General features: G+C 35.0%; 1 protein-coding gene across 8 annotated transcripts in view; it reads left to right on the top strand.

The window, feature by feature from the left end:
* The window catches only part of LOC123710376 (homeobox protein cut), a 124,162-nt gene that overhangs the window by 72,704 nt on the left and 24,634 nt on the right, over positions 1–26,824 (top strand). For all 8 annotated transcript variants that reach the window (XM_045662221.1, XM_045662223.1, XM_045662222.1 and 5 more), the window contains one exon: positions 22,791–22,972. In XM_045662221.1, coding sequence (XP_045518177.1) covers positions 22,791–22,972 — 182 coding nt within the window. The remainder of the gene's footprint in view (positions 1–22,790; positions 22,973–26,824) is intronic.

The following is a 26,824-nucleotide window of genomic DNA, read 5'->3' as shown; positions in this document are numbered from 1 at the left end:
TTATAAATTTCAAGGCGTAACCCTTATAAGGGGATCTGTACATGACAGCAAGTGATCGCACGCGGATTTTGGAAACTTCAAGTATTTTTAATTATATTATTTAAAACACGACTAAGTACATATCAATGTTAAATTCATGTGCGCATTTGTAAATTGTGTTTTTTTTATGTAAAAAGGAGCAAACGGCAGGTGATACCGCGACCCTTAGACACTCACATTGCCAGAGAGCTCCCAAGTCAAATTGGTTTGGAAATACATAGATGAAGCTGGTTCCATATAGTGGTGGGCGCGGCAAAAAATGTCTGAAATAACGCTCTTTTGGAACGACGGACGCTAAAGTAGAATTTCATATACTGCCTTGATGCCGATGATAAAGATGATGCTTCTAAGATTAAGCAATATTGGCCTAATAGTTTCAGCGTGCAACTTTTATCCGCTAGATGAAATCGGTATGCCTTTGACCCAACATTTTACAGTATAAATATCAGATGTCAGGCTGATCTTGCCTATTAGAAAAAAAAATAAAGAAATCTTCTCTGATATAAAAAAATATTGCCTCTGGTCAAACAAAGACATACAAATAGCAGTTTAATATAAACAATTTGACAGAATTTGTTGTCAAATAAGGTGTCATTAATCAAATAGTGATATGATTGCGGCAAAAGTTAATCTTGCGACACTAAATCAAGTGTACAAGAGACTTAGCGGCGTGTGTCATGTTCAGAGTTGATACAGGAGACATTAGTAATTGCTTTCTCAGTTTGAGACGTCTTTTGTTCTCACCTAAAAACTGCTATACCCAAAACCCTCTTCGTGTTTTTGTTTTGAAAAACATTTCGACTTAGGGTCCTTCAAGAAAAGTGCGGATAAATTCTATAAAGCCTGCAACGTATTCGCGAGCCTTATGGCATTGAGAGTGTCCATGGGTGGCGGTATCACTTGGTATCAGGTGAGCCTCCAGCCCTGTTCCTGTTCTATAACAAAACAAAACTTAGGTTGGAAAAAAACTGTTAATTACTGATAATATTATCAAAGCGTGATGTATATAATAAAAATATGTACTGTTCATATGTAATAGAAATTTCAAATGCCTAAGGTAAGTAATTATAAAAGGAAATAAATTACCTAAAGCCTAGGCCACTGAAATAATAACATTATTCACCCACCCTATTAAAAAAATACAACATCATAAAATTAGTGAACATTGGAATAATTTAATTTTTGCAAAAGATACTGTCTTAAGCAGACATTTGTTCTGAGCGGGTAAATCAGGCTTTCGATAATTCCCCAGCCTACCCCACCCTCCCCTTCCAGATGGTTTGATCTCAATTCTTGTTTAAGTCGTAAATTACAAAATATTTAAATGTTGCCAGTATCGAAGATGCTTATTGTTTTATTTTTGTTTCAGGTAAGCGTGGCGATGGTTTAAAATTTGGTAAGAATAATGAATAGGTCAAGCAAAAAAATATATAATTATTCTAGAATCTTCTAAAAAGATTAATAATCTTTTTAGAAGATTCTAGAATATCTATTAAATTTGTAAACTTAACGAACATTTCTTAACAATTGATATAAATAAACAAAAGACGGATTAGTTCTATTTTTGAATATAATAAGTTTACGATAATTGATAAAGCACTTAGCACGCTATCGACAATACCTACTTACAAATGAATTCGATTTGTCAATATACGATTGTTTCCAACAGTCATTAATACAGATAATCTCAACGTCAAATGACTCGGAATTGCGTGACTATTAAAAGGTTCCATTTTTAAACGAGACAGACCATATCGACTGTCACTCCATTCACAGATAATAAATACAGTAACGTTTAATCCTTTAAGTGATGTCTTATACAGCGTAGGTGAACGCGGAATTATTGTCGGAAAACAATACTTTTTTTCTTTTATTTTAACAAATCACGGAAGCTAAAGCTGAACTTTCGTCTACAACCAAACACTTAATATGTAAATATTTTTATTTTATAACCTCAAATAAATCAAGGGCCATTAAAAAAGTGAACATTATACAACCTCTTTGGCAATTTCAGTTCGGAAAAACGGAACATCCCGCCAAGTCGAGTATCGGAACGCTCTCGAAAAGTCATTCCCAGTTTCCGAACCATAAACTGTCAATAAAAGAAAACGTAGAACAGCTTCCATCTGCATATTCCCGCCATTAAAACATGAAAAACAAAAAAGAAAACAGTATTTAGCGACGAATTAATAACCCGTTCAGTACTCGAGTGTTTTTACTTGAAATGTTTTATTTTACGGCGTGATGTCGTATCGATTTCGCATTATTACTTTGCCGCTGTCATTAATAATTTTAATTAATTAATGTAGGGGTGTGATTATAGTCTATTGTCAGTGCCGGGAGATGATTTATGCCTCGTGCGTCTTATCAAGCGTCATTGATTTTTGATGACGTGCGTATGTTACTACTAAGACAGATTATAGAAATGAAATATTCGATAAATTTGTCGAATCACGTCTTTAAACACTTCCAATTTTTTTTCTATCGTTCATTACGACTTGTATGTACCCCAAGTAATATTAATGAACATGGCTTTGGACCCCTTAAAACAATTTAAAAAACTGATAATATTACATGCATGATGCATATTGTCTCTGTTCCCAGTATCCCAGTTACAGAAGCTAAGTTTAAGTTTTATTTTTATTCTGATCAGGTTAGGTTAGGTTAAACCAAAAAATATAATATATTATTAATATAATTAATATATTCTATGTGGTCAAAGGCTTCAAAGTAAAATATATTTTCTCACGATGTTTTCCTTCACCGTTCGAGCGAATGTTAAATACTCATGGACATTCCATTGGTGCACAGCCGGGGATCGAACCTACACTACTAGGCCAACACTGTTCTGTTTACTAAACGTTTGACTATACATACCAAAAATTACATAACAAAAGCTCCAATTAAATATGTACTGATGACGTTTACTTTTTAATAATTCATATCAATCTTGTACCCACATCAAATTTCAAGTTTCCCAACTATTTTTGCCGTAACTTATTTGTTACCGCTACCCATATTCGTATGATTAATTACTCGCATTTATTAGTTGAATTTCGGCTCCAATTCTGTATGGGGAAAGGGGCTTGCCACTGTATGCTAATCATTAATATGTATTATTTTTACTCGACCTTAAAATTTATACGAAATTTTTTGTAACTTTTAGAATATCTCTCTGCTTAGAGTGACGGAAAAGTTCTTTTACAGTGTTCAAGTTCGTCATTTGTTTCTAAAAGCTTGCCATTGGCATACTGATACATTACAAAACAAATGTGATGAACACAAAAAAAATTCATAATAAAAAAATTATATAGATTTTAGCGACTTTTGGCCAAAACTTTTGAAAGTAGGATTTTTTTTAAATCTATTTACGCGGACGTTAATTTTAGTTTATTAAGTACAGTGCGATGTTTATCTAAAGAATACTGTTGCAAGTACACCCCAAGGCACGATATCAGATAGCTATCGGTAATTGCTGGCACTGCCGAAAAGCGTGAATTTGAGTAAAACAGATAATTCCGTGTCAAAATACCGGCTCGGTCACGCTACTAGTTAGACCGCATTATGTTTTTAGTCAATAATTAGTGTTAAGCGGGTTTAAATGCAGTTAATATGTCTGCGCATAGTTTTGGGTATTTCTTAGTCGGTTACGAAGTTTTACATTACAAATTTCAGAAATTATCGCTTATAAATCAGCAGTGCTACAACTTTTTTAAGTCTGGCCTCAGATTTCTGTATGTTTTGATAACCCTGTTCCTGACACACGCAGCCTTTTTTTGTCATTTTCATTCATATTTCCTCACGATATATTCCTTCACCGTTCGAGCGAATGTTAAATGCGCACATAGAAAGAAAGTCCATTGGTGCCGGATGTAACCTACGACCTCAAGGATGAGAGTCGCACGCTGTAGCCACTAGGCCTACACCACTCTTATATATGAAATAATAATACTAGGTTGAGAAAACGTTATTGAAAATTAAAATTGTACACGTACTTTTCTTGCAACAATCTCATTTAAAAAGTATATAATAAGTGAACCAAAATTTTCGCTGTCGGTTAAGAAAACAATCATTACATACGAGAGATGATCACCCTCAATTTCTACCCCTTCCGATAAACCCTTAGGGCCTCGATCAGTCGATGTCCACCCTTATTATATACTTATTTGATTATTATTCTTACTAGACATTTAACAAAGATGTTTCAACAGCAAGCACATATGTATTTATGTACCAAAAGACGTTACAGCTCTGTACATATGGTTTGTTTTCACAGGTAGGTTTGGCAATCACAATTATACGTAATTGTTTTTAATTATTTCGTTGACTTAAATGATATATTAACTGATCAACTTAACGGATATATAATTAATATAATAAAACTATATATAAATTTATTATTCCATAAGTAACAGTTCTGTTTAGGTTGCTGTTGACGCTGAACATTATCTCTCATATATTTACTAATATCTAATAAACCATGAATATTATATACAATTATATACAAAATTGTATAAAATTAGCCCCTCTATTGACAGAGATTACATTCGATAGGGTTCAATCGCGATTTTTGATCCCCGCGTCCCTAGAGCGTTGCCCCTTGCACAAGATATTGCAACTGAATTATATATAAGCAAAACCCTTGTTTTAAACCCCCTCATATATCAAAAAGTTAAATTTACATAACTATTTCGCCTACATAATGCTACACTTCTTACTAAGTCTTAAAGAATTGACAAGAATTGACAAGTTAAGTCTTAAACAAATGACAATGTAAAATCATCTGAAACAATTTGTGCCGAAATATGCATCCAATATCCCAAATACATAATCACGAGCTCTATAACCCTCTAAAGGTGAACAAACTTGGCACAAAAGACCCTGCAAGTCGCATTTCTTAAACGCCGTGCGGTCTAACTTTCCATCTGATATCACTTTACGATAGACCATCAAGTATACGTACGTCAATACGTTTTCACTCGTGATCGAGAAGATTTTACAATTCGTCTAGTTTACTACACGAAGCCTGCTCGAATTTGCTTCTGTTTAGTTCAGATACAGCCACGAAGCGCTGTTTAAATTTTCTAAAACGAATCATGTTGACGCTTCTATCATCTATCGCACTGATAACATATCTGTTATTTACTAATTTGTATGAAAAATATATCTCGTGAACCGTTAGTTTACGCAACCTAAAACTTTGCAAAACGCGTTTCTTTTAGTGAGTACTCTCTAGTATCTACAAAAAAAATATGGGCATTTAAATCGACGCTCCATATTGGAAAGTTTATCCAACATATCGATAATGAAAACATGAATGTCAAACGATTGTAGTCTAACGTTCAATATATAAGAAAGGTTTATAATATAACATTAAATTCATTCCCTCTCTTCGGTCGGTAGCTCATGTTGACCATCGTGGTCAGCAAGGAACATCTGGAGCGGAGAATCTGTTTCCACCGGTTTCTGTCCAGTGCCAGCCTCGCCTCTCAGCCACGTGATTCACCTTCTGTGTCATCAACCACGATTAGTTAGTCCGAGCGAGAGCTCATACATATATTTCGTCATACTACTTGAGAAAGTAGTATGACGAAATATACTTTAATTAGTATACTTAATTAAAATCAGCTACGAATATGAGAAAAAAATCAAAACCGCCGTAGCTTGTAAACTAGGTCACATACGTCCTTACCAGCGACGTGATATCGAATATTCATATCTATGTTTTCGTGAAAAAACCTTCATTAAAAAATCTGGACCGTCGCCAAAAACGACCATCTCAAGCTATGACACCGTACTTTTAATTAAAATTGATATTTATCAAATGAAGACATAGTTTCATAGAGAAAATGTGAATTTGAAATTGTTTTTCATATAATATTCACGAGAAATTGGGCTTTATTACGAGAAAAGTTGAGTTGATATTCCTGTTTCATTACCTGGAGTGAGATATCCAAAGACGTCGGCTTAAATTATTGTAATAGAGGATGTCATCTGTCAAGTGAAATAGCAATTCGAGATATAGTTTTAATCTAACAATCAAATAGTATTTGTAGTATCCTTTACTGTCGAACGCACAGAAAAAAGTATCGCAATAATTGATTACAGCCATTTCAATTATTGTTCCGGAGACGGCTGTCATTCACGGATGACAGATGACACCTGTCACTCGTAAGATATGTACGTACGGCGTATATCGAATTGAAAACAAATGAACTTTTATGCGCAATTAACGCGAAAACCAGTTATATTTTCGGATGTTCGCAATATCATTAAGATTCGTACTAATTGTGTAGTCAAAAGCCTGCGTATGATAGCTAAATAAATAACTCAAATTAATTCGGTATGGAGCAAAAAATAAATAGGTCTGAAAACAATAAGACGCGAAGGAAGCCCCACATCGCTGAAATATGACTCATTAATTATTCCCTAACAAGAGGAAATCATATTAAAATGTATAGAATACGCGAATCAGAAGCGTCCCTCAAATTCGTACGTCAATTTCACGGTGGCGGGTGTATCTATATAAAGGGTATCTGTTATGTTAATTCCAATATGCCCATGGGCGTTTCCTAGGCAGCAAATATAACTAAATCTTTTAACGTAGTCTTTATTTTTTAATTAATACGAGTTGTTTGCTCGATTTATATTTTGCAACTGTGTGCAATCATTTCTTTTGCGTAACGTTTACGTTCGCTACATTTGATAGTATTATTTTAGGAATATTGATTAATAAAGCTCACCTTAAAAATTAACGTAAACAAATAATTCATTTCCCAAGGTTTTCCTTAACATTCACGCCTTAACCCTAACTCAAGGTGCACAAATTTTAACGAAACTCATGCATATTTATAAACTAAACGTGTATTATTTAATGTGTGTGTGTGGGGTAGACCCTTAATAGCAGATATTCAATCAAAATCAACCCCTTCGCCGATATCTTTCCAGACCCTTCGTCTGTTTTGTTTTGTGCCTATGTTATGGAATTTTTGTTTCTATTTTTAATTATATCTTTTTGCGTTTGATGTTCGGAATTTGAAATTTTGAAAAAGCAATGACGAATTGTCCGAGCTTTTAATTCCGCAAGCTTTTATTTACAACTTTGTTTTTTCTCGGAGCTTATGTCAAATTTACTGTTTCATGTACTAGGTTATATCTACATAACGACGCCATATAGTCAATTGCTCTTAAAAATAATAACTATATTCAGTTCAATACAGTTTCTAGTTACGATTCGCAGTCTATAATTATTCCAGTCCTTACAAGGGAAACGTATTGTTCGGAAATCCCTCGATCTTAGATCAACGGTGATTGTATTTGCATATGAATAAACTAACAACAGAAGTTGAAGCTACATATAGTTTAGTCCAAATTAGTGTTTTAAATTCGTTGAGTAGAAAGAAGAAAAACATATCTTTTCACGTGTAGAAATTTTCATCAATATTAAAACAAAGGCATGTCCAGACGGGTTAAAAAAAGAATTAAATATTATGCATTTGTGAACCGGAGCATTTAGACAGTATCGCATGAAACGAGCGTAAATCTTCGGGCGTGGTGTGGGTTAGTCTGGACCTAACTCCGCCATGTTTATGTATAGATATTTAAAATATTCTCTTTGATACGAATGATAATTTCGTTCGCTGCTGAGTTGCACCGTCCGCAGAAATGTTCTAATTAATTTCATTCGATAATTTCGGTCGTCGGCTAATCTAAAAGTTCGATACGACACAGCCAATTCGGAACGCATCAGTTCGAAATTAATAACTGTTGACACGGGATTGAAACGTCGAACAATACGACACGGCGAGTCAAAGCTTTAGAGTTTAGTCGGGAAACTTTTTCCGACTCGTTCGCAAAAGTTGTCGTCTACTCTTTGTTCGCAATCACGATACTTTGTAAGGATGCGAAACGGCCGGTTTGCCGACCGTACTTTTGATTTCCGAACCGCTTTGATTTCAACTTTTAAGCATCTACAGTTTTGACTGCGAATATTGCATTTCCGTGTGTTTAATATATTTGTTTTGCTAGTTTTGTAGACGCGGATTGCTCTGCACTCCCTGTTTTGAATTTGTTTAACTTTTATGATATCTGTGTATGTTTTAAAATTGTATAATCAAGTACTTGACACAGTGAAGAATATTTATAAAAATGTCGACGACGCGATCATGCCAATAACACTCAGTTTCTAGTTATGCCCATTGTATCTCACCCCACATGCTCACCCTCCGAGAAAAAATAATAAATTATTTTAGTTAGTATGCAAATAAGTAAGGACTGATATTTTAAGCTACACCCCATTGGGACTGTGCCATTTTTTATGAAATATCCGTTCCAATGATACGTAAGAATAATTTTTAATTTAATACATTGTTTACGTGTTACTCCAACAATTATCGTTAAGGAACAGCTCTAGTATAAGTATTTTATATTTAAAAAAAAACTTTATTACATATGAAATGACGAAAAAATTATAAGATATGTTCATTAAGTAAAGAAATACTCGTTAGGCCCAACTCAACAATAACACTTGTAATACGTTACAAATGTAATGGCATAACATACTTTTCACAATTAAAATATTACAATAAAGCTTATAACTAAATTACGTATTTCGAAACGGTTAAGGTTTTGAGGCTTTTTCTTTCACATAAATCTTTACATAATACAATTATTTTATGTGTTATCTAGTTGTGATGATACAATGTGTCGCTTAAATGTGTACGGGTGTGTTAGTGTGAGGCAGGGCAATGATATTTAATTCCAAGGGTAAAATCTCTCATCGATTTTAATTTTATGCGCATCCCGTCTCGACATTGCATTATTTGTTTTTTATGTAAATACAGAACTCTTAGCGGTGAGAGAACGTTTTGTCGGTCCTTTTTCCAATTTTTCGTGATCGCAATTTGATATTAGACTTGTTTTTCGCAGTTTATTCAGTTACACACATTATCTTTAATTGTTTTTTTTAATAGAACACTGCTCTTGTGTAATTTTTCTATATTTAGAGGACTTTCACGGGATTATTAAAATTTTCCAATGTTAATCCGTTGGTGACACCATCATTAATTTCGGCTGACTGCATGACATTTCACATCCTGACCTAGACGATAGGTCAGCCAGTATAAAACTCGTATTTTATTCTCGTTATTCGATATGTTCTAATTTCTGAAACCCTACATTTATGAATATGTACCCTTATACAATACCAACATCTCTCAAAACAAAATATCTTTTTACATTCAATTATGAATATTTCGATAAATCGACACCCCTGTAACCGTACAATTAATATGGCCTGGGTACGTCAAAAATCATTATATTTTATGGTAGGTCGAAATAAATGATCCTTATATGGCGGACGAAAATTTATATTCAAATTTCAGTGGACCATCTCCGAGGCTCAATTTACATACAGGTTCCTCAATGTTTAATATATCTTGTGATGATATACATTTTATACCTGTATATGGTATCAGAGTACGACTCTGACCTGACTCCTGACCAATGGACTTTCTTTCTTTCTATGTGTGTATTTAACACACGTTCGAACGGTGGAGGAAAACATCGATAGCGTATGTCACAGGAGGCTGATCATCATCTATTTGCCTATTAAATTGACGAATTATCATGAAACAGATATCTGAGACCTAGACAAATTTGCCTATTACCAAGTATCACCAATGTCACCGTCTTTAGCTATCAGTAGGAATTGTCTGAAAAGCGCTTAAGTAATCACACAATCGAATTCTGCACTTATTCAGTGGAAATATTATGTGATCTTTAAGAAAACTCTGCATTGTCTTAATGGGAAATAAAACTAAGAACGAAAAAGCGTTTAATAGGAGTACAGAGGCAAAGGTAACATTTTTAATTACTCCGCACGGGGACACGCAAGAATTATTTTCTTCGAACATTCTCTGTATTCTAATTACACATGTATTCTTAACAATGAAAATTCCAATTAATTCTTAACTAGATGTACGACAAAGCGAACTCGAATATTTATTTGAAATTTGCTTCGCCGCAAATTAATTTCGACGTAAATAAGACCTCAATACGTTGGAAAAGTTTGTATTGGTTTGTTTGTGAATTAGGTTTGCGATAATGGTTTTGTTTTTTGGATTAAACAATTGGCAACTTTCTGTAATGAAATATTGTTTAAGATTTCAAGGTTCACTTTGATTATAAGAGAAAAATACGTAACATATTTCGAGGTTTAAGGCACTATCGAGGGTCCTTCAAGAAAAGAATGTACTCATTGTAAGTGTCCATTTGATATCACTTAATTCATATAATATGAAAAAAAATGTTCGACAATGACAGTATTTTGTAGTGCACAAGAAACGCATCTCTGAGTGAGACATGTTCCTACTTATATTTTCTAGGTAATTGCGACCAAAACTATAGTTATTGAAAGGCCCAGAAAAATCTAAGATATATACTTAAAACTTATAACTGAATCGGAGCTTACACCGCAAGTGAAACAAAACACAAGATCGATTGGCAGACATTCGCATTAATATTACAAAATTTGATTATCCCATAAAAGAGTCGCTCCATAAAATTCTCTAGTTGCTGTAGTGTGCAACGAATTAGGAACCCTTTTGATCGTAGCCCCCCTCCCCCCTCGGCTACGCCATTCATTTTCATAATAAAATCGTAACAAACGACCCAGGTAGCGAAATATGGAGAGAGAAACAAAATTTATGTGAACGCGATGTTTTGATTTATACACGACTTGGTCTATTGCTCTGTTATTAATAACTATCAGTCGATTAATTATTATTATCAGATAATTTTTAAAGACACTTTTACCTTGCTTATTGATAAACTGTGATGGAGTTTTGTAATTCAGATAAAAGACAGCTTTTTATCTCCAATTAAAGCTTAGTAAGCGAACACGAAAACGCTAGTACATTTTGCATGATAAATCAAATTGTGTAACTTAAAAGAGAGGATGCCCACCAGAAACCTGGGAAGATGGAGTAAAACGGTTGGAAAATGGTGGCGAGGATGAGACAAGTGGAAGAATTGGGGGTCTTCCCTTAAAGATACGACCTCCATCTAATAAAACTAAGTGTACACCTCCCTTAAAGGCCGGCTCCGCATCCACTAAAATTGGGAGTCTATGTGCTGTAATGACTGCCCTTTTCGGTCATCCTATATGCTCATTTACACCCTATTATATAAAAAATTAAATAAAAATAAAATTTGGAAGAAGCCTTCAACCCATCGGAGGTCGTCTACTACTATTAACATGACATGACATTTTATAACTTTAATTAGTGATTGTCCTGGGAAGGGTTTCTAGTAAAACCTCTCTCAATGATTATAGAGTTTAATACAGTTTTGACTTCTTCCAATATAATAAAAGCCTTATCCACAACAAGGCAGCCTTGCTAAGGCCCCAATCAATCTGTCTGTACGAGATACAAGCCTCTAAAATCTAACTATTGTTCACGAATAGGAAATTTCCATTTGGATTTATTCATTTGTCTAACTATTGTCGGGAACTTCCAATTTAGAAACGATAACTCGAATATAGAACGGATAACTTTGGCCATAAATAATAATTTCAACAAACTCAATGTTTTCGTAAAAAGTATTAATATATGTATATGTATCTAAGTTTATATAACTTTTGGGTATTATCATAATAAATAAGATAGTCTCCAAGGAATTTGTAAAAATCAGTGGCGATTCGACATTTTTAGGTCCGGGCCTCAGATTTCTGAATTTGTTTTATGATCATTTTTCTCTACGTACGTGACATGTCGACGACGTTTTGTCCTATGTTTTCCTTCACTATTCGACCGAATATTAAACGCGCACATAAAAGTACATAAGTGCATAGCCAGGGATCGAACCTACGACAGGGATAGTAGATAGTACATAAAATATTGATATTTAAAAAAATATGTCCCTATATCCCTGATCACTCAGAATTAATTAATTGTTTAGGTTTAAAATTTCAGACATCTCGTTCTATTTTGTATTGGACTCGAATATCGTACACGATTTCGTGTTGAGAGACGATTGTTATAAATTTAACGGGGAGCGCCGATAAGAATCGACTCGCACAGACGCAGTTTTCATAGATATGGCTCAATTAACAATTGGTTTCAATCGCGAAGACGTTCCTGGATATAATAAACTGCCTCCCTCCCCCCCGAGGCAATCTTATTTCTATTTGGAATATTGCGGTGTCAATTTCGAGTATTGAAGTTGAATATGGAACCCGCTAGGCACATATTGTCAGCATATTAATTCACCGATTGGATCCAAGATTTGTCACTTCCTTTGAAATTGTAACGTGTTTTATTACTTCGTATCTTTATTGAAGTTCTATATTTCAATAAGACAATTCAATTTCGTTTTGACGTCGCGTTGTAAAAATTAAAGGGTATGTCAAAATTTTCCGCTAAAATCGGAACAGAGCAAACAAACCGTTCGAACGTCAAACATTCAATAATGGAACGGAACGCAAACAATGTTACCATAATAAAAGTTGTGTACAAAAGAATTACACAATATTCAATTGTGGTGACGTCGACGTTGGGAGCACCCCAAGCGGGTAACACATTAATATCAATATATCAATAATCGTCAATATTGAGGCGCGATCAATGAGCCACAGATTAAAAAACCCTATTTTTTTTCTACCCCTCTATAATCTATCGATGATTACCGATCGGACACGCTTGGCTGTTTTGATTGCGCATTCGAATTATAAAATTGAATTTACCATTGACTATTGAGTTGTCACTTTAATTCGATTACACTTTACATTCAAGTTTAGAACCCTTTTATTGGAATTTGTCGTGGTTAAAAAATCCCTTTAATAATCATTCTCTTCCATATTAGATGATACTCATGGCATATATATTTCCAAATCATACACATTTGAAAGCGTATGTGTGCGTATTGATTGTAATGAATTTTATACGTCCTCATTTATGTTAGGTACTTAATTACACACGACAAATAAAACAAGTTGAGCCGATGCGTATAGACACTTCCAAAGACGATGGAGGCAGGGGGAGATAGGAATCGTATGTTTTCGGATTAATTCGTTCGTAAAATCGTCTCCTCCGATAAGAATGGCAACTGCTGTGTACTAATTGAATCTACAATTGCGCTGGGATGTCTGATTTCATTAGACGCCGATGTGTGAGTGAGGGGGTGGTAAGTAAGGCAATGAGAAATTACACCCTATAAACATTTGAACGAAAAATTGCTTACTTTTAATATGTCAGAGATAGGCTCCGCCTTTGATGAAGAGGCACTCTAATAATCGTTTTCCTTAGATGTAAAATTGCCGATTAAAAATAACGGCGAGCAACCAAGTTTGGTATGCACAAAAATCAATTTGAATATTCAGAAAGCATCTTCAAAACACGATTCCGAAGGGGGCGAAAATGTGTATTGTTTCAGAATAATGGTATTTATATGCTACATTGGTTTCAAGGGAAATCACTCTCTGAATCGTCCATAACGTCTGTATCAGGCACTCGGAGCACTCGCAAACAAAACATCTTAAGTAAAAGACACGCTATGCGTTCTTACGACGTTTTCGTTTCGAACGCGGTTAAATTCGATATTACTTAAGCTCGTATTGAAATTTGGGCGGGGGTGAAGATTTGGTAGAATATTAAACATTCACGTTTATTAGTTTGTCCTCGAACGTATTTGGTAGTCTAAACGGGGGTAGTTTTCGATGGCAAACTTGGAAAGTGTGTTAACGAGTCCACCCTCGGTGTAGTTTATTTTGCTAATGGGGATTACATTTAGTCGATTGTGCGGTGTCGGTAACTCGGTGCAAAAACTTCGCGAGACTCTAGAGTAATAACAACTTGATGCGATAACTTTTTGTCACGTATCGCAACGTAATTGAAAGTTTACGAAGATTACAACACCTAATGGAGCGTGCGCTCGAAAACAGATCGTAAAAGGCAAACTGAAAGATAAAAGAGCCCAAGTCAGTCGTGTATCAAAGGCGCCAATACGTCGCAAAGCTGATCGGCGATATGAAAGCGCTGGAAGAAAATTGGTATCGTATGATCTACTTTTTATACAGATAAAGGGACCGCCCCACAAAGGCAGCTATCGGAAGGAAAACGAAAGGGTAATGCGGGCATAAGATGCGCATCGTCACACACGGCCTAATCACGCCGCCCGCCTCCACCACCCCAACTTTTGCATATTGCCCAAAGTGCCCACGCATCCCCACGCTGGGGTGTATTTTTGCTGGTAGGATAATTCTTTACCGCATCAACTGTTGCTATTCGATTCTCGATTTTGTTGCGTTCTTTTACAGTTGTCGGGAGCGTAAATGTGACAATTTCGCTTGCGGGATGATTCTTGTCGGTTTGCGGGTGTCCTCTCGTTGTTTGGGGGAAAATAGACTCTATGTGTGGGTAATAAGAGACATGTGATACTTCCGCGGTTTGGTTTCCGTATAAGGGTGCTATGACGTTTGAGGGATTCGTCTTAATTGTGAGTGTTGTGTTCTAGTATTGATTTTTTAATGTGTGTCTCGCTTTTATCTGTTGTACGACTGAGACCGCATTTTCATTTTAACAGTAATTAGCTGCTGTTCGTTACGTTTTGATATAAAACTCATTTTAATTATTGGGCTTTAATTGGGAATGTAACCTTCTAAATTTTAATGAAACTTCGGGTTTTCATTGCTGTGTAGTTGCATTCGTTTGTTTTAATTAGAATATTACATTTGGAGACTTGTATGGATTTACAGAGGTGAAATTTTTTGAGGTATTTTCTCAAAATTGATAGTCTTATTTTAGTTTAAAATGTTCATAATGTGTTTTATATAATTAATTTTTAGGTAACGGACCATTCACATGTCAAGTTTCGCTTTGATATCGTATTTTAACGAAAACATTTTTGGCTTTACAATTAAAACACAAATCCGCAAATTATGTCTAAAAAATTCATCCCCCAAGAAGAATGTAGTAAGTTTAATGTGCGTTCATCCGAGGTCGTAAGTTCGATACCCATGGACTTTCTATATCCGCATTTAACGGTCGTGCGGTGAAAGAAACACTGTGGGGAAACCGGTCATAGACCAGTTGACAATAAACAAATGAATATAGAAATCCAAGGGTGCCACGATGTTTATACGTTCGCGCACGCGCGATGACCAGATGACCGCACTAATTAAGAATAAATACCTATGACATTTCATAGCGAATGTTGGCAGAATCAAAAAAGGAACGCAAAACTACGCTTCTAGAAGTCTCTAAATCGAGGTAATTAGTGTCAATTTTATTTATAATTATAATTGCGGCGGCAAACATGTTTTATGAAAAAATGATTCTACAACGTGTCAACATATCTTGGCCATCTGCTAGTTAAGGAATGATAAGCACTAACTTGTAATTACGGCTGGATCTTAAAACCCTAGATTATATTGAATTATCTTGTGCTATAAAATTGTTGGGCTATTTTTGTATTCAAATTATGAGCTTTTTCTTGTAATTGCCTTGAAGGTATGATCGAAAAAAATTAACTAGTTTTAAGAATATTATATTTTGCTGATAAGTGGGTAAATTTGTCGAATCACGACTCCACCTTAAAACAGCTCCAATTTTTTTTCTACATATTTTCATCACTCGGCAATGGTGTACCATGCAATATTGTGGAGCATGCTCTTTGACCCCATAGAAACTAATTAAATCATCATGATTTGTGAAATGACTGAAAGAAGCTACAAATTTTTGGCTTTAACCTAACCTAACCTCAAACGCCACTTGACGTTCATAAGTGTACATTGTGTTACCTATATGAATAAATGATTTTTGACTTTGACTTTCACTTAGAATCTACATAAACTCTAACTTAATGTTCACTGGGAACTGAGACGATACCATTTTACATCATGCATGTAATATTATCAGTTTTTAAAAATTTCTTAGGGGGTCCAAAGGCATACGCCTCCTTAATAGTCGTAAAGAACGATATAATCCATTGGTGCCGAGTATCGAACCTACGACCTCAGGAATGAGAGTCGCACGCCGAAGCCACGAGGGCACTGCTCCCTCAAATTTAATAAATTAAAATTTAAATATCACATCCAGATCTCTATATGCGGGACGCGTTCCCCTTTCTTTGAATATTTACACAACTCCTTAATGCTTTATTTCGTCTATTTGCTTTGTCTAATTAGAAAAGTCCCTACTAATTAGTACATATCGTATTTAGTCGAAAACTTTTAAAAGCTTTCGTGAAAACATTAAACGGGACATTTACTCGGACTTACGTTTTTCACCTGTTACGTTTCAACTGTTTAAAGTTGAAGAGAATTTTCTATGAAAAAATATGTTTTTACGTTTTAGTGTTAATAAAGAGTTGTGTCGGTCTAGTGTTCACCTAGTGGTTTCAGCGTGCGACTAAGGTGGTAGGTTCGTGCCCCAGCTGTGCACCAATGGACTTTCTATTCTCATTTAACATTCGCTCGAACGGTAAAGAATAACATCGTAAGGAGACCGACTTAGACCTAAAAGTTGACGATGTTTATCACAGGAGGCTAATCAGCTACTTGCCTATTAGACTGATAAATGCACTGATACAGAAATCTGAGGCCCAGACATAAAAAGGTTGTAGAACCACTGTTATTTTTAATCGCGAAAGAATTGATACTTTGGGCCTCAAAGTTCGTAAAATATACAGAAATTGTACAGTTATTTTTTAATAGGACTTACAGCTGAAAGCTTACAAAACAAAAGTTTTCCATAAACTAAAGCTTATTCTGTTCCGCGTTCCAAAGTTGTGTCTTAATAATCCGATAAAAGCTATATACAAACAAATGGTGTACTCCACGAGGATGCTATCATTAAATATGATATTTAGGTTAAACTGCCTATATCCTAAGTGGCAGCTCCTCATAACTCAGTCAATCTCCGGCCGTGCCGCGAATCGGAACTGGATTCTGTCGCACCATTTATCCTTGACATTATGATGAATAAAATTTCCTTTGAATTTTGAATGAAAATTACTATGTATAATGTACTATTTATAACACTAATAAAAATGCGTGTGTATATACACGAGTTAGAAGTTATACTTCTTTGGCGTAACAAGATAAAGATATTTTCAAAAATTTATTCTACAATGAGGCGAAAGATTTATAGAAAAAACGACATTAACAATAGAAAAAAATTACTTTAAAAATATTCATTTAACAAATGACAACTCGCTGATTGGTAAAAAGCACTCGAAACGAGGTGTTAAATAATCTATTTATTTATAAATAAAAATATTATTAAACTATTATACAATTAAGTTATTTTTTATAAAATGAATAGAAATCCATTAACATTTTCTAAGTACTGATAATGTTGCTTAATTTAGTCTATATTAAATGATTTATGATAGTATAAAATACTTTAAAAACCTTGTTTTTAATTAAACAATCGTATTCGAGTTGATAAACTAGGCACCGAAAATACAGCGAAGAAGGTTATATATTAACTAGTAAATACAAAAAAAAAAGATACGTTAGTACGCTTAGGTCTTTAAAGAATTTCTTCATAAACTTGAAGACAAAGGGCCCTCAGAATATTTTGGTTTTTTCTAACCGATTCGAATACAATGGTGTACCGTAGAACCCATATTTTTACTGCCACATTAGTCAAAATAATCTAACGGCGATATCTTACAGCAACATCCCTCTAAAACGCGAAATTTTTAAGGCTTTCATAAACACTTCTTAGACAACTAATAACAATACCGTTTAAAAGTATATAACCTTTTTAAAATCTAAGTGACGATAACGATACAGTGTTTTGTCCGTGGCTATAGAAAAGGAAAAGGCAAAACGTTTTTCTATCACTTAACATACATAACAAAATCTATTTCTCATATTGCATAGAAAACAATTGTCATTTCTTCGTTCAGGTATAAACAGCTTAAGCCAGAATTTTCATTTCACGAAAAAAGCCGTTTTTCTTTTAATTCCGAATGACGTTCGTATAATTGCATTGTATCGCGTGCGGTCTGTTCACGTGTCGGAGTTCTGGTGCTGACCAAACTCTGCTTTTGGGGTTATTTATTACACCTTTTTAATTTGTACTTGTCTTTTGTACTTGAATTATTATATTTTTACGTAATTTTTCTGCTATATATATTCTTTGATTATATAGCAGATAAAGGAGGTCGAATTAAGTTGAGAGAATATGTAGTATGTGCCAAAGTCCTGTTGTCTATGCTAATGTATAAAATATCAACTGCCGTCATAAGGGGATGTAATCGTTGTAAGACTATGGATAAGTTTTCTTTATTTTCTTTAAATGTTAACTCCGAAGTTTCGAGAACTTAAATGAAATTACAAATAATTCCTATCTCCCACAATATCGGATATCCTATAATTCATAACACGAAGTAATAACAACACGGTAAACTTCGTTTTCTATTCTGTTTTATAACTGCAACGATAGACAGGCAATAAATGAGCTCCCCGAACTTATAATTGCTTCATTTCGTTGCCGGCTGCCACAAAACTACAATTGCATTTGTCTATGGTACATAAATTTCCAGTTATCGATTCACGTCGAAGTGAAAAACCGACAGAAACTAATCATCGAAGCTACTAATGGCTCCTGTCAATGCATTTCAAAATGGAATGCCACGTCTAGCTATAGACAAATTCACCGCCAATTTCGCTGTCAACGTCATTGTCATGTTTTCGAATTTCAAATGCAAAACTATGCAGTTCACAGTCATTGTAAAAGATATGCAATGAATACTGCGCTCACAGCGTATTTTTATACGCGGTTTTCTGATCACGCATACCTGATTGACGATATGACGTCTGTTGTCAATCAACGCTGGCTCGTATAAAAGCACCGCGACAATTGTTGTGAATATTTATGAATTGTTGCTGATGTCGTGACAATCCGCTAAATGGCCGATAAATTTTCGCATTTTAATTCCAATAGATGCGGCGCTGTCAGTCCTCGCCCGTCATAATTCGAATGAAATGTAAAACGAATAGACCGAAATCTCTTTTGGAGATTCAAAACTCATGTCCGGCTGTTCAATCATTCACGTCATTTATCATTTTACCTCGAAATGAAACTCGGTTCGAACTATACACTGAGCAATAGATGTGGAAAAAGAAAAACTCGCCACCGTAGAAGCTATCCGAGCGTCTTTTTTGTTTTCAACAGTTGGTATTGCGCACAGAATCGCCGGCCAAATCGGAGAGGGTTCGTGTCGTCGGGCATTCTATCTGCCCGGTGGCCTTTTAAATTTCGCAGGCTAATAACGGTAACCCGCCAATTCTCATGTTTGACCAGTTTGACAGATAGCCGACATGGATTCCACTTTGTGACGGCAAAATGGCGTATTATACCTTTTTATTCGTTCACTTGTCTTTCATCACTTCTTTTGTGATTGAGCCTTGTACAAATTTATGACGATGGATTGTCAGGGGACGAATTGGATCAGTTTTGTTACTTTATTAGATTTGAGCTCTTGCCATTGACGTTCTTTCCCATTGTTTTGTCTGCGTGATCGTTTTCTTGTGTGATGTTTGGCTTAATACGTTTCTTTTGTGACGAGGCTTTGAATGGGGCTGTTACTTTTGAATATTGTCATTTCGATATTGGAATTTAGGGACTGTCACCTATCATCTGACCAGATTTTGATACATTTGCATAATATTCGAACGTTCTTTTAACTGATGCAGTCAATTCATTCCTTTTGGGTTGTCAACAAAAATCCAGCAATAAATCCGGCATCTCGGAAGTCAAATGCATCGATTGCATTTTTCCCGGCTTCCTTTTTCATTCGATGTTATTGCTATTTTGATAATCTGTCCTCCCTTTGATATCTGAATCGCCACTTGAAATGGAAACAAAAAGATCTGGTATTTTGCAAGTATATTTGACGCTCCTGCTTATAGGGGTTCTAACAATACTGTTAACACGGAACAACTAAGACCATTTGGGTCCGACGAAATCAGACAATCGGCGAGCCGTGCAAAAAGACTAGTAATTAAACTAAAAAGCGTCCCAATAAAACCTCTAACTGTGACGGCCGAAAACATAATTGTCTATAGTAATGATTGTAGGTAATTGGCGAACTCTAACCCTTCTGAGGAACCTTTGCGCTGTCCAAAGTGTGGGCGGAAGCGGCGACGACACAGCGAGGCAATATTTCATGTGGTTTGTGTGTTTTTTGTGTTATGGACTGGATATATCATTAGAAGGCGCCAGACCAGATCCATACAACTTCCTCACAATCTGGTAGCTCGCAATATTGTATTGAAGAAGTCGCATGTGTCCGCCATCCGCAAATATATAATGTAAATACATAAATTTCTATTATGTAGTAATATTACAAGGCAAAAGACAGACATAGGCCCCTAATCAAAGAAAAAAAATTACAGTCAAAGTTCTCGCTGTAAGCGTATGCCCTACACATCTAATGGCGGTCAACGCAGGCCGAATTAAGACAATAATTACACGCGGTTCTGTCCGGACTAAATTTCGTTTAATACTTTTATGTTGAGTTGACCGTTAGGTACATTTAACCAGCATTAGCTTGTTTACAGAGTTTTATTGCTGTAGGGGAAAACATGCTATTTTGTTAAACCTAATTCATTGTACAAAGTAAAAAATTGTTATTATTAAAAAACAAGTGGTGCTACAACCTTTTTAGGTCTAGACCTCAGGTTTCTGTATCTGTTTTATGGTTTGTCAATATAATTGGAACTTAACTTTTTGGGTCCAAGGCAAGCCGGTTTCCTCACGATGTTTTCCTTCACCTCCTATGTTAAATACATAGACAAAAAGTCCATTGGTGGACAGCCGGTGTTCGTACGACCTCAGGGATGAGAGTCGCACGTTAAAACCACTAAGCCAACACTGCTTTGTATCGTGGTTAAGGTATTTGATTTCTAATAAAATTAAAAATATATATTTCATTATAATTATATTTATTATTCAGCCTTGAATACTCTACAATTTAATTTAATAAAATAAATAAATGTCTTAACCAAGCGTGGCAAATATATAGCAGTAATTATCATATTATATCAATATTTTAATAATTATTTTATAGAGGGTTATTAAAAGATAATAAATGAGTCACTGGCTGAAAATCTTTTGCGTCTTAGAGCGTCGTTAAGGAAGTTCCAAATGAATACTTAAAAATATATAAAACTTTTTACATATTCTACCAATGTTATCTGATGCAATATTAATCCTACTATATCCTCCTACGGCCAAAAACTAATTGAATTTAAAATAATTAATAATTTATGCAACTTTATTGACTGAAGTTTTTATATCCGCGTCTGGTATGAACTAACTAACTCCGACGATGAACTAACTATAAAGGTCGGCATTTGCGAGCCCTCTGGCATTGACAGTGTCCACGAGTCCGTTTTCTGTTATATAAAAACATATACCTAAGTGAAAAAATAACACTGAACCAATAAGATCGGAAGTGATTCGAATTTTCAGTCACATGTCAAACTCAAGGACTTGTCAAAATTTGTTTATCTTAGGATATGACACATTTGACAGCTGGCTGCACTAAATCCAAACTCAACTTACATAAAGATAAGGTTAACTTTGGCAAACCACTCGGATTAAATTGTCTATCATTAATTTTTTATTGTTTTAACAATGATATAGTTATTTTCGGTTTCTCAAAACAAGACGGGAAGACCAAAATTATATATTTTGATTACCTAATTATATTTTATATATAAAAAATAATCTAAATTTAAGACTTGATTTGACTTACTTTGATTAAGACAAAGTTTAGCAATAAATATTACGAACGAATAAAACCGGCTCATACTTGGAGCGTCAATGTTAATATAATAGTAACAAATATAAAATAATTACAATGAAAAATCCAGTAGAAGTCGACGGCAATTGTAGTCTGTGACCACAGAGTAAATAACACTACAGCTATATGCGTCACTCGCGAGTCAGACTTCCGCTGCATACGATATGCATCTTCACGGTCGAATGCGGCCGGCACCTGGAACAATTGATATCTTCCGAAGGTCAGACAATTACATACCATCCGCGGTCGTGAAAATATTATGAATCAAATGAAAAATATTCGATTCGATGAGGATTTCTGTAATCTGTGGAAAATAATTATTTTTTATCTATGAAATAGTTATCTATAAATCTGTTGCTCGATTTTTCTAGTCCTATACAAGACTTATTGTCAAGATAAAGATGTTCCAAATATACATTATATGACACTCAAGGCAACAATACGTCAGCAAGTAATAACTAAATCTAAATCACATACGCCATTGTTTGTGATAATTTTGATACCTAATTATTTTATAACGTGTGTAATAAAATATGATCTTTTATGGTTTATTTCTTCGGATTTTACCTGTAATCACGAAATATTTTTATCTAATGCAGTAAAGATTGTGTACACTAATTAAATATACCAATGTTGATAATAAATGACACAAAAATGCTATCAAGGAATCTATTTTCACGAAAACATTTTTTTAAATCAATGATGTGACAGACAAATGAATTGGCTATTATTCGCAAAGATAGTGTCGTTGAGTATATTATAATAATAAAAATACGTTAGTAATGAAATACTTGTGGATTTCGGATATAGATAGACTTGGTCCAGCGGTCTTCTGGCTGACAAACATCGCTTCAGTTACAAGATTTTTTAAGTAATTTTCTCGTGAATTTAGTATTTATCTTAAATTCCAAACAATTCTTTAATTCCAGATAGCCCAATTAGTAGAAGACGTTAGGCGGTTACAAGCGTCGCTGTCCGCGTTACAAGAGGCGCACGCGCAACAATTACAACGACTTGAAGAGAGGTTGGACGAGAAGAAACAGCACATAGCCAGGCTCGAAGCCAGACTCGACACCCAGCGGGACTATGATGATATCAAACGGGAGATCAGGTATTATTCTTAGTTAATTGTTTTTGTACAAATTGCGCTATAACCTTTTAGGCCTGAGCCTCAAACTTATGTATCTCTTCCGTCATCATTTCTAATAGGTAGTTTAATCTTCTGAGCCTACCACACGTCGACGGACGGTATTTTTCGGTCTACGGCATGTCGGTTGACTCACGATGTTTTCCTTCACCGTACGGAGCGAATGTTAAAAAAGTCTCAAATTTATTTATGATTAAACTCTACCAAAAGTAAGGCATAAGAAATTCCATCAAATCTTCCTTTATATATGTTTATTTTCTTGACTGATATATTTTCTTAAATATACTCCCAAGATCCCCAAAGACAGAATAGAATGGATGGTGTATGTACCGGCATTGTTCATTACTTCCAAATAGCTTATCGTTAAGAATCTAAAGGCCGCACTGGCCAGCCTTCTGGCAATGTGAGTGTCTATTAACGGTAGGTAACACTCAACTTCAGATAAGCCTCCTGCCCCTTGTTATATATAAACTAACATTTTTAAAACAATACTTTATATAATAAGTTATTACCAAATGTGATGTCAACGTTATTTAAAGTCTCTTTAAACAAATCCTTATTTATTGAAGATCACCTCATCATACATGATGCTTTATTTATAGTATATAAAACAAACTAACTCTAAAATAAATGACAATTTTGGTAAACATAAATGTTACAAAATAAAAATACTACAAATTTTGTGTTTATTGTTTTACCAGCAAAACAGCAATGCTTTTTTTTTAAATTGATGAGCCCACCAATAATATATCCAGCCTAATTAATCCCTTAAAAAGTACTTATCCGGAGTTATATATATATTCGCGAATGAAGTGCCTGAACTTCTAGGTTGGTTTTTGCAGACCTACTTTGGAAAATTCTTCTGATTTTAAACTTTGGGAATAAGGGACAAAATCTCGAATAACAATAAATATAGAAAATGTTTCTTGAATGCATTTACACAGTGAGTACATCATTCAATATTGAAATTAACATTTCTCAACAATACCTTTCTGTAGTTAAGTTAATTCAACTCCTTTCGTCATTTAGTTGCGCTATTAATCACACTTATGTATGTAGTAGGACAGTATCTAGGACAAGTTTTTTACGATAGGAATATTTAAGAAATTTTACTTATATGAACGCTTATACCTAACCCCTATAACGCGATTGTTGAAAATGATTTTCAAAATAACTTTATTCATATAGGTAACCAAGTACACTTATGAACGTTTTGAGTCATACAAATTGTTTACACTGGAGCAAATCAATCCCAAGGATAGGATCATTTAAATTATTGTCAAATTTCTAAAAAGCTTCATTGGTTAATTTACGTTTAACGAGAGTTTCGAATTGATTCAGTTGATAATTCGCTAATATCGCTTGGTAGTTTGTAGAAACGAATACAATTTCCATGTAAGGAGTGGTTTATCTTCTGAAACCTGGTTGGTCGTACGCTTAGATTAGTTCTCTTACGAGTATTATACTGGCGATTTTAAGTGTAATGATTTGTCAAGTCCATAATTAGTTTTGCTTAGCTGCTGTGCTGTTAAAAAAACTAAATAGCTTTAAATGTGTTTCTAGTTTTTGATTGGTCCAAAAAACGGTTTTACGTTCTACCGTTTCAATCTGTCAAGACAGTTGACAGTCTGCTTTCTTTAAATTTTCGTTTTACATTACGACACATAAACAGACAAGTGTACTCCACCTAAAGCGCCTAGGTAGACAAATGACTAGTAGGCCTGGAGTGTTCCATTCGTTTACCAATGTCGGTATTATCTTGGTCTTGTTCAAGGCCCATGTATCACGGTTGCCCAAGAGACAGCAGCCTCTACAAACAAAGGGTACATTGCCCTCATCTTATCAGTATGAAACGTGTCTCCGATGGGTGCTATCTTGTTAATAAACAAGAACCTGGTTTTGTACAAAATACTATACTAAATGTATTTTGGTATCGACAACCTGTGTAGACACACTTTTTCATACAACTGGTATATAGGTATACCTGCAGTAGGCTCATCTGATGTTAAGTGATTTCGCCGCCCTTACATTACCGGAAGGCTCGCTTGCGGGCTTTTATTTTATACAAAGAATTCTAATTAAGAAATATATATTTGTATATAGTTAGTTAATGTTAGACAGGTTAGTAAAATATATTTCTCTATAACGGAACAATTTGAATGCACAATATTTCATAACACTGATCTTAGAATATGACCCTTTGTTTGACTGATAAGGAGAAGGAAGGCGCCTCACGACACACATATACTGATTATCAAGGTATACACGCAAATAGATATATATTATATACATGTAATAGACACTATTGGGAACTGTGCAGTTCAGAGACGCAGCTTCCGGTTACATGGTTTTCTTAAATGCCTTCACGTTATAATGACGAGATTAGATTGAATTTTTTGACTAAGAAATCAAAGCATTAACAATGTTAAGCAACAACTTAACTGTCATATGCAAAAAAAATTATTGTGCAACAGAAGTTTAGTAATACGAAACTCCACCCGTATCGCTTCGACGTCCGTCGTTCCACAACCAAGCGTTTTTAAAGGCATGCCGCGCTACTACTATATGAAATCAGCTACCCACTGAAGTATTTCCGAACCAATTCAACAGAAGAGCGTACTAATTATTAAAAGGCCGGCAACGCACTCGCGAGATCTCTGACATTGGGAGTGTCCATGGCAGTACATGGTGATCCCCCTGCCCGTTTGCTATGTTCTATTAAATAAAAATATAAAAGTCGTATGTATGATTTATTACGTCATATGTCAAATAGAAGAGACCAGCCTGGAAATCCTAGTGGGGGCTTAGGGCTTTCCTATTGGTTTTCTTTCTTTCTTATAAATAGGCTCTTGTATCGATTTGGAATCCATTTTAAAGGTTAATTGCTTGCCATTTGACACTCTTCTGTCGGTTCAGAGGCGCCACACAACTTCCTCCACTCACTCCTGTGGTTGGCTCTGCGCCTGGGTGATGATAAGACCTGTAAAGGCCTTTTTCGGTCCAGCTAGTAGGGGATTGGCTTCGAAGTCTGCTACCCTCAACTCCTCCAGGCTCACTACCTGCTCTCTCTCTCTCTCTGCGTGTTACAGCTTCCATCAAAAGTGCTGGAGAACAAAATTTAAATGCTTTATTGATTAACATGTTATTGGTAAATTATGTTTCCCATGAGCAGGAAACCAAAAAAAGTTGGGAGCGTTTAGTAAATCAATATAAGGACAAACACGGGTGTAGGCTAAATTCCATATCTTGAACCGTTTAGCGTATAGACGATATGTTTGCTGGGACTTTGTCGCAACTAAAAAAATGGACCACCGTCTTTAGTCAAAAATTCTGATTAAATACTAAGCTTGCCGTAAAGTTTTACGTACTTGACTTAAAGCCCTATTTGGGTACATCCAGCGAACACAAACCTGATCGGTCCTGGTATCCTTCACGTTCATGTTCACGTCATTCCAGCTACCTTCGCCTTTAAAATACTTCGTTGCCAAGTCGGTTTTGGGGGGGCACGTGGAATCCTAAAGGATTCCAGTCGGGGGCTTGCATGGCCCACCGATTTCTACTTACGGCGTTTTATAGACTTGTCAATTGGCACGTCAATGCCGTAAAGTTTGGGAGAATTAAATTCGGTATGCCTTTAATAAATTTCATTAATATTTTTTGTGTGACAAATGGTAAACACAATTTTGGTGTAAATATATTCTAAAAGTTATTTTAACCTTCATAATAAAAAGGCTTTATTCGCATTTAAATTATTAAAAATGCCGCATAAAAAGTAATAAATTAATTAAAATTCGCAGAAAAACCTTGTTAGACCTC

Source organism: Pieris brassicae, chromosome 5, assembly GCF_905147105.1.
Source record: "Pieris brassicae chromosome 5, ilPieBrab1.1, whole genome shotgun sequence".
NCBI lineage: Eukaryota > Metazoa > Arthropoda > Insecta > Lepidoptera > Pieridae > Pieris > Pieris brassicae.
The sequence above is the reverse complement of the archived record's forward strand: the minus strand, read 5'-3'. Positions and strand labels throughout refer to the sequence as shown.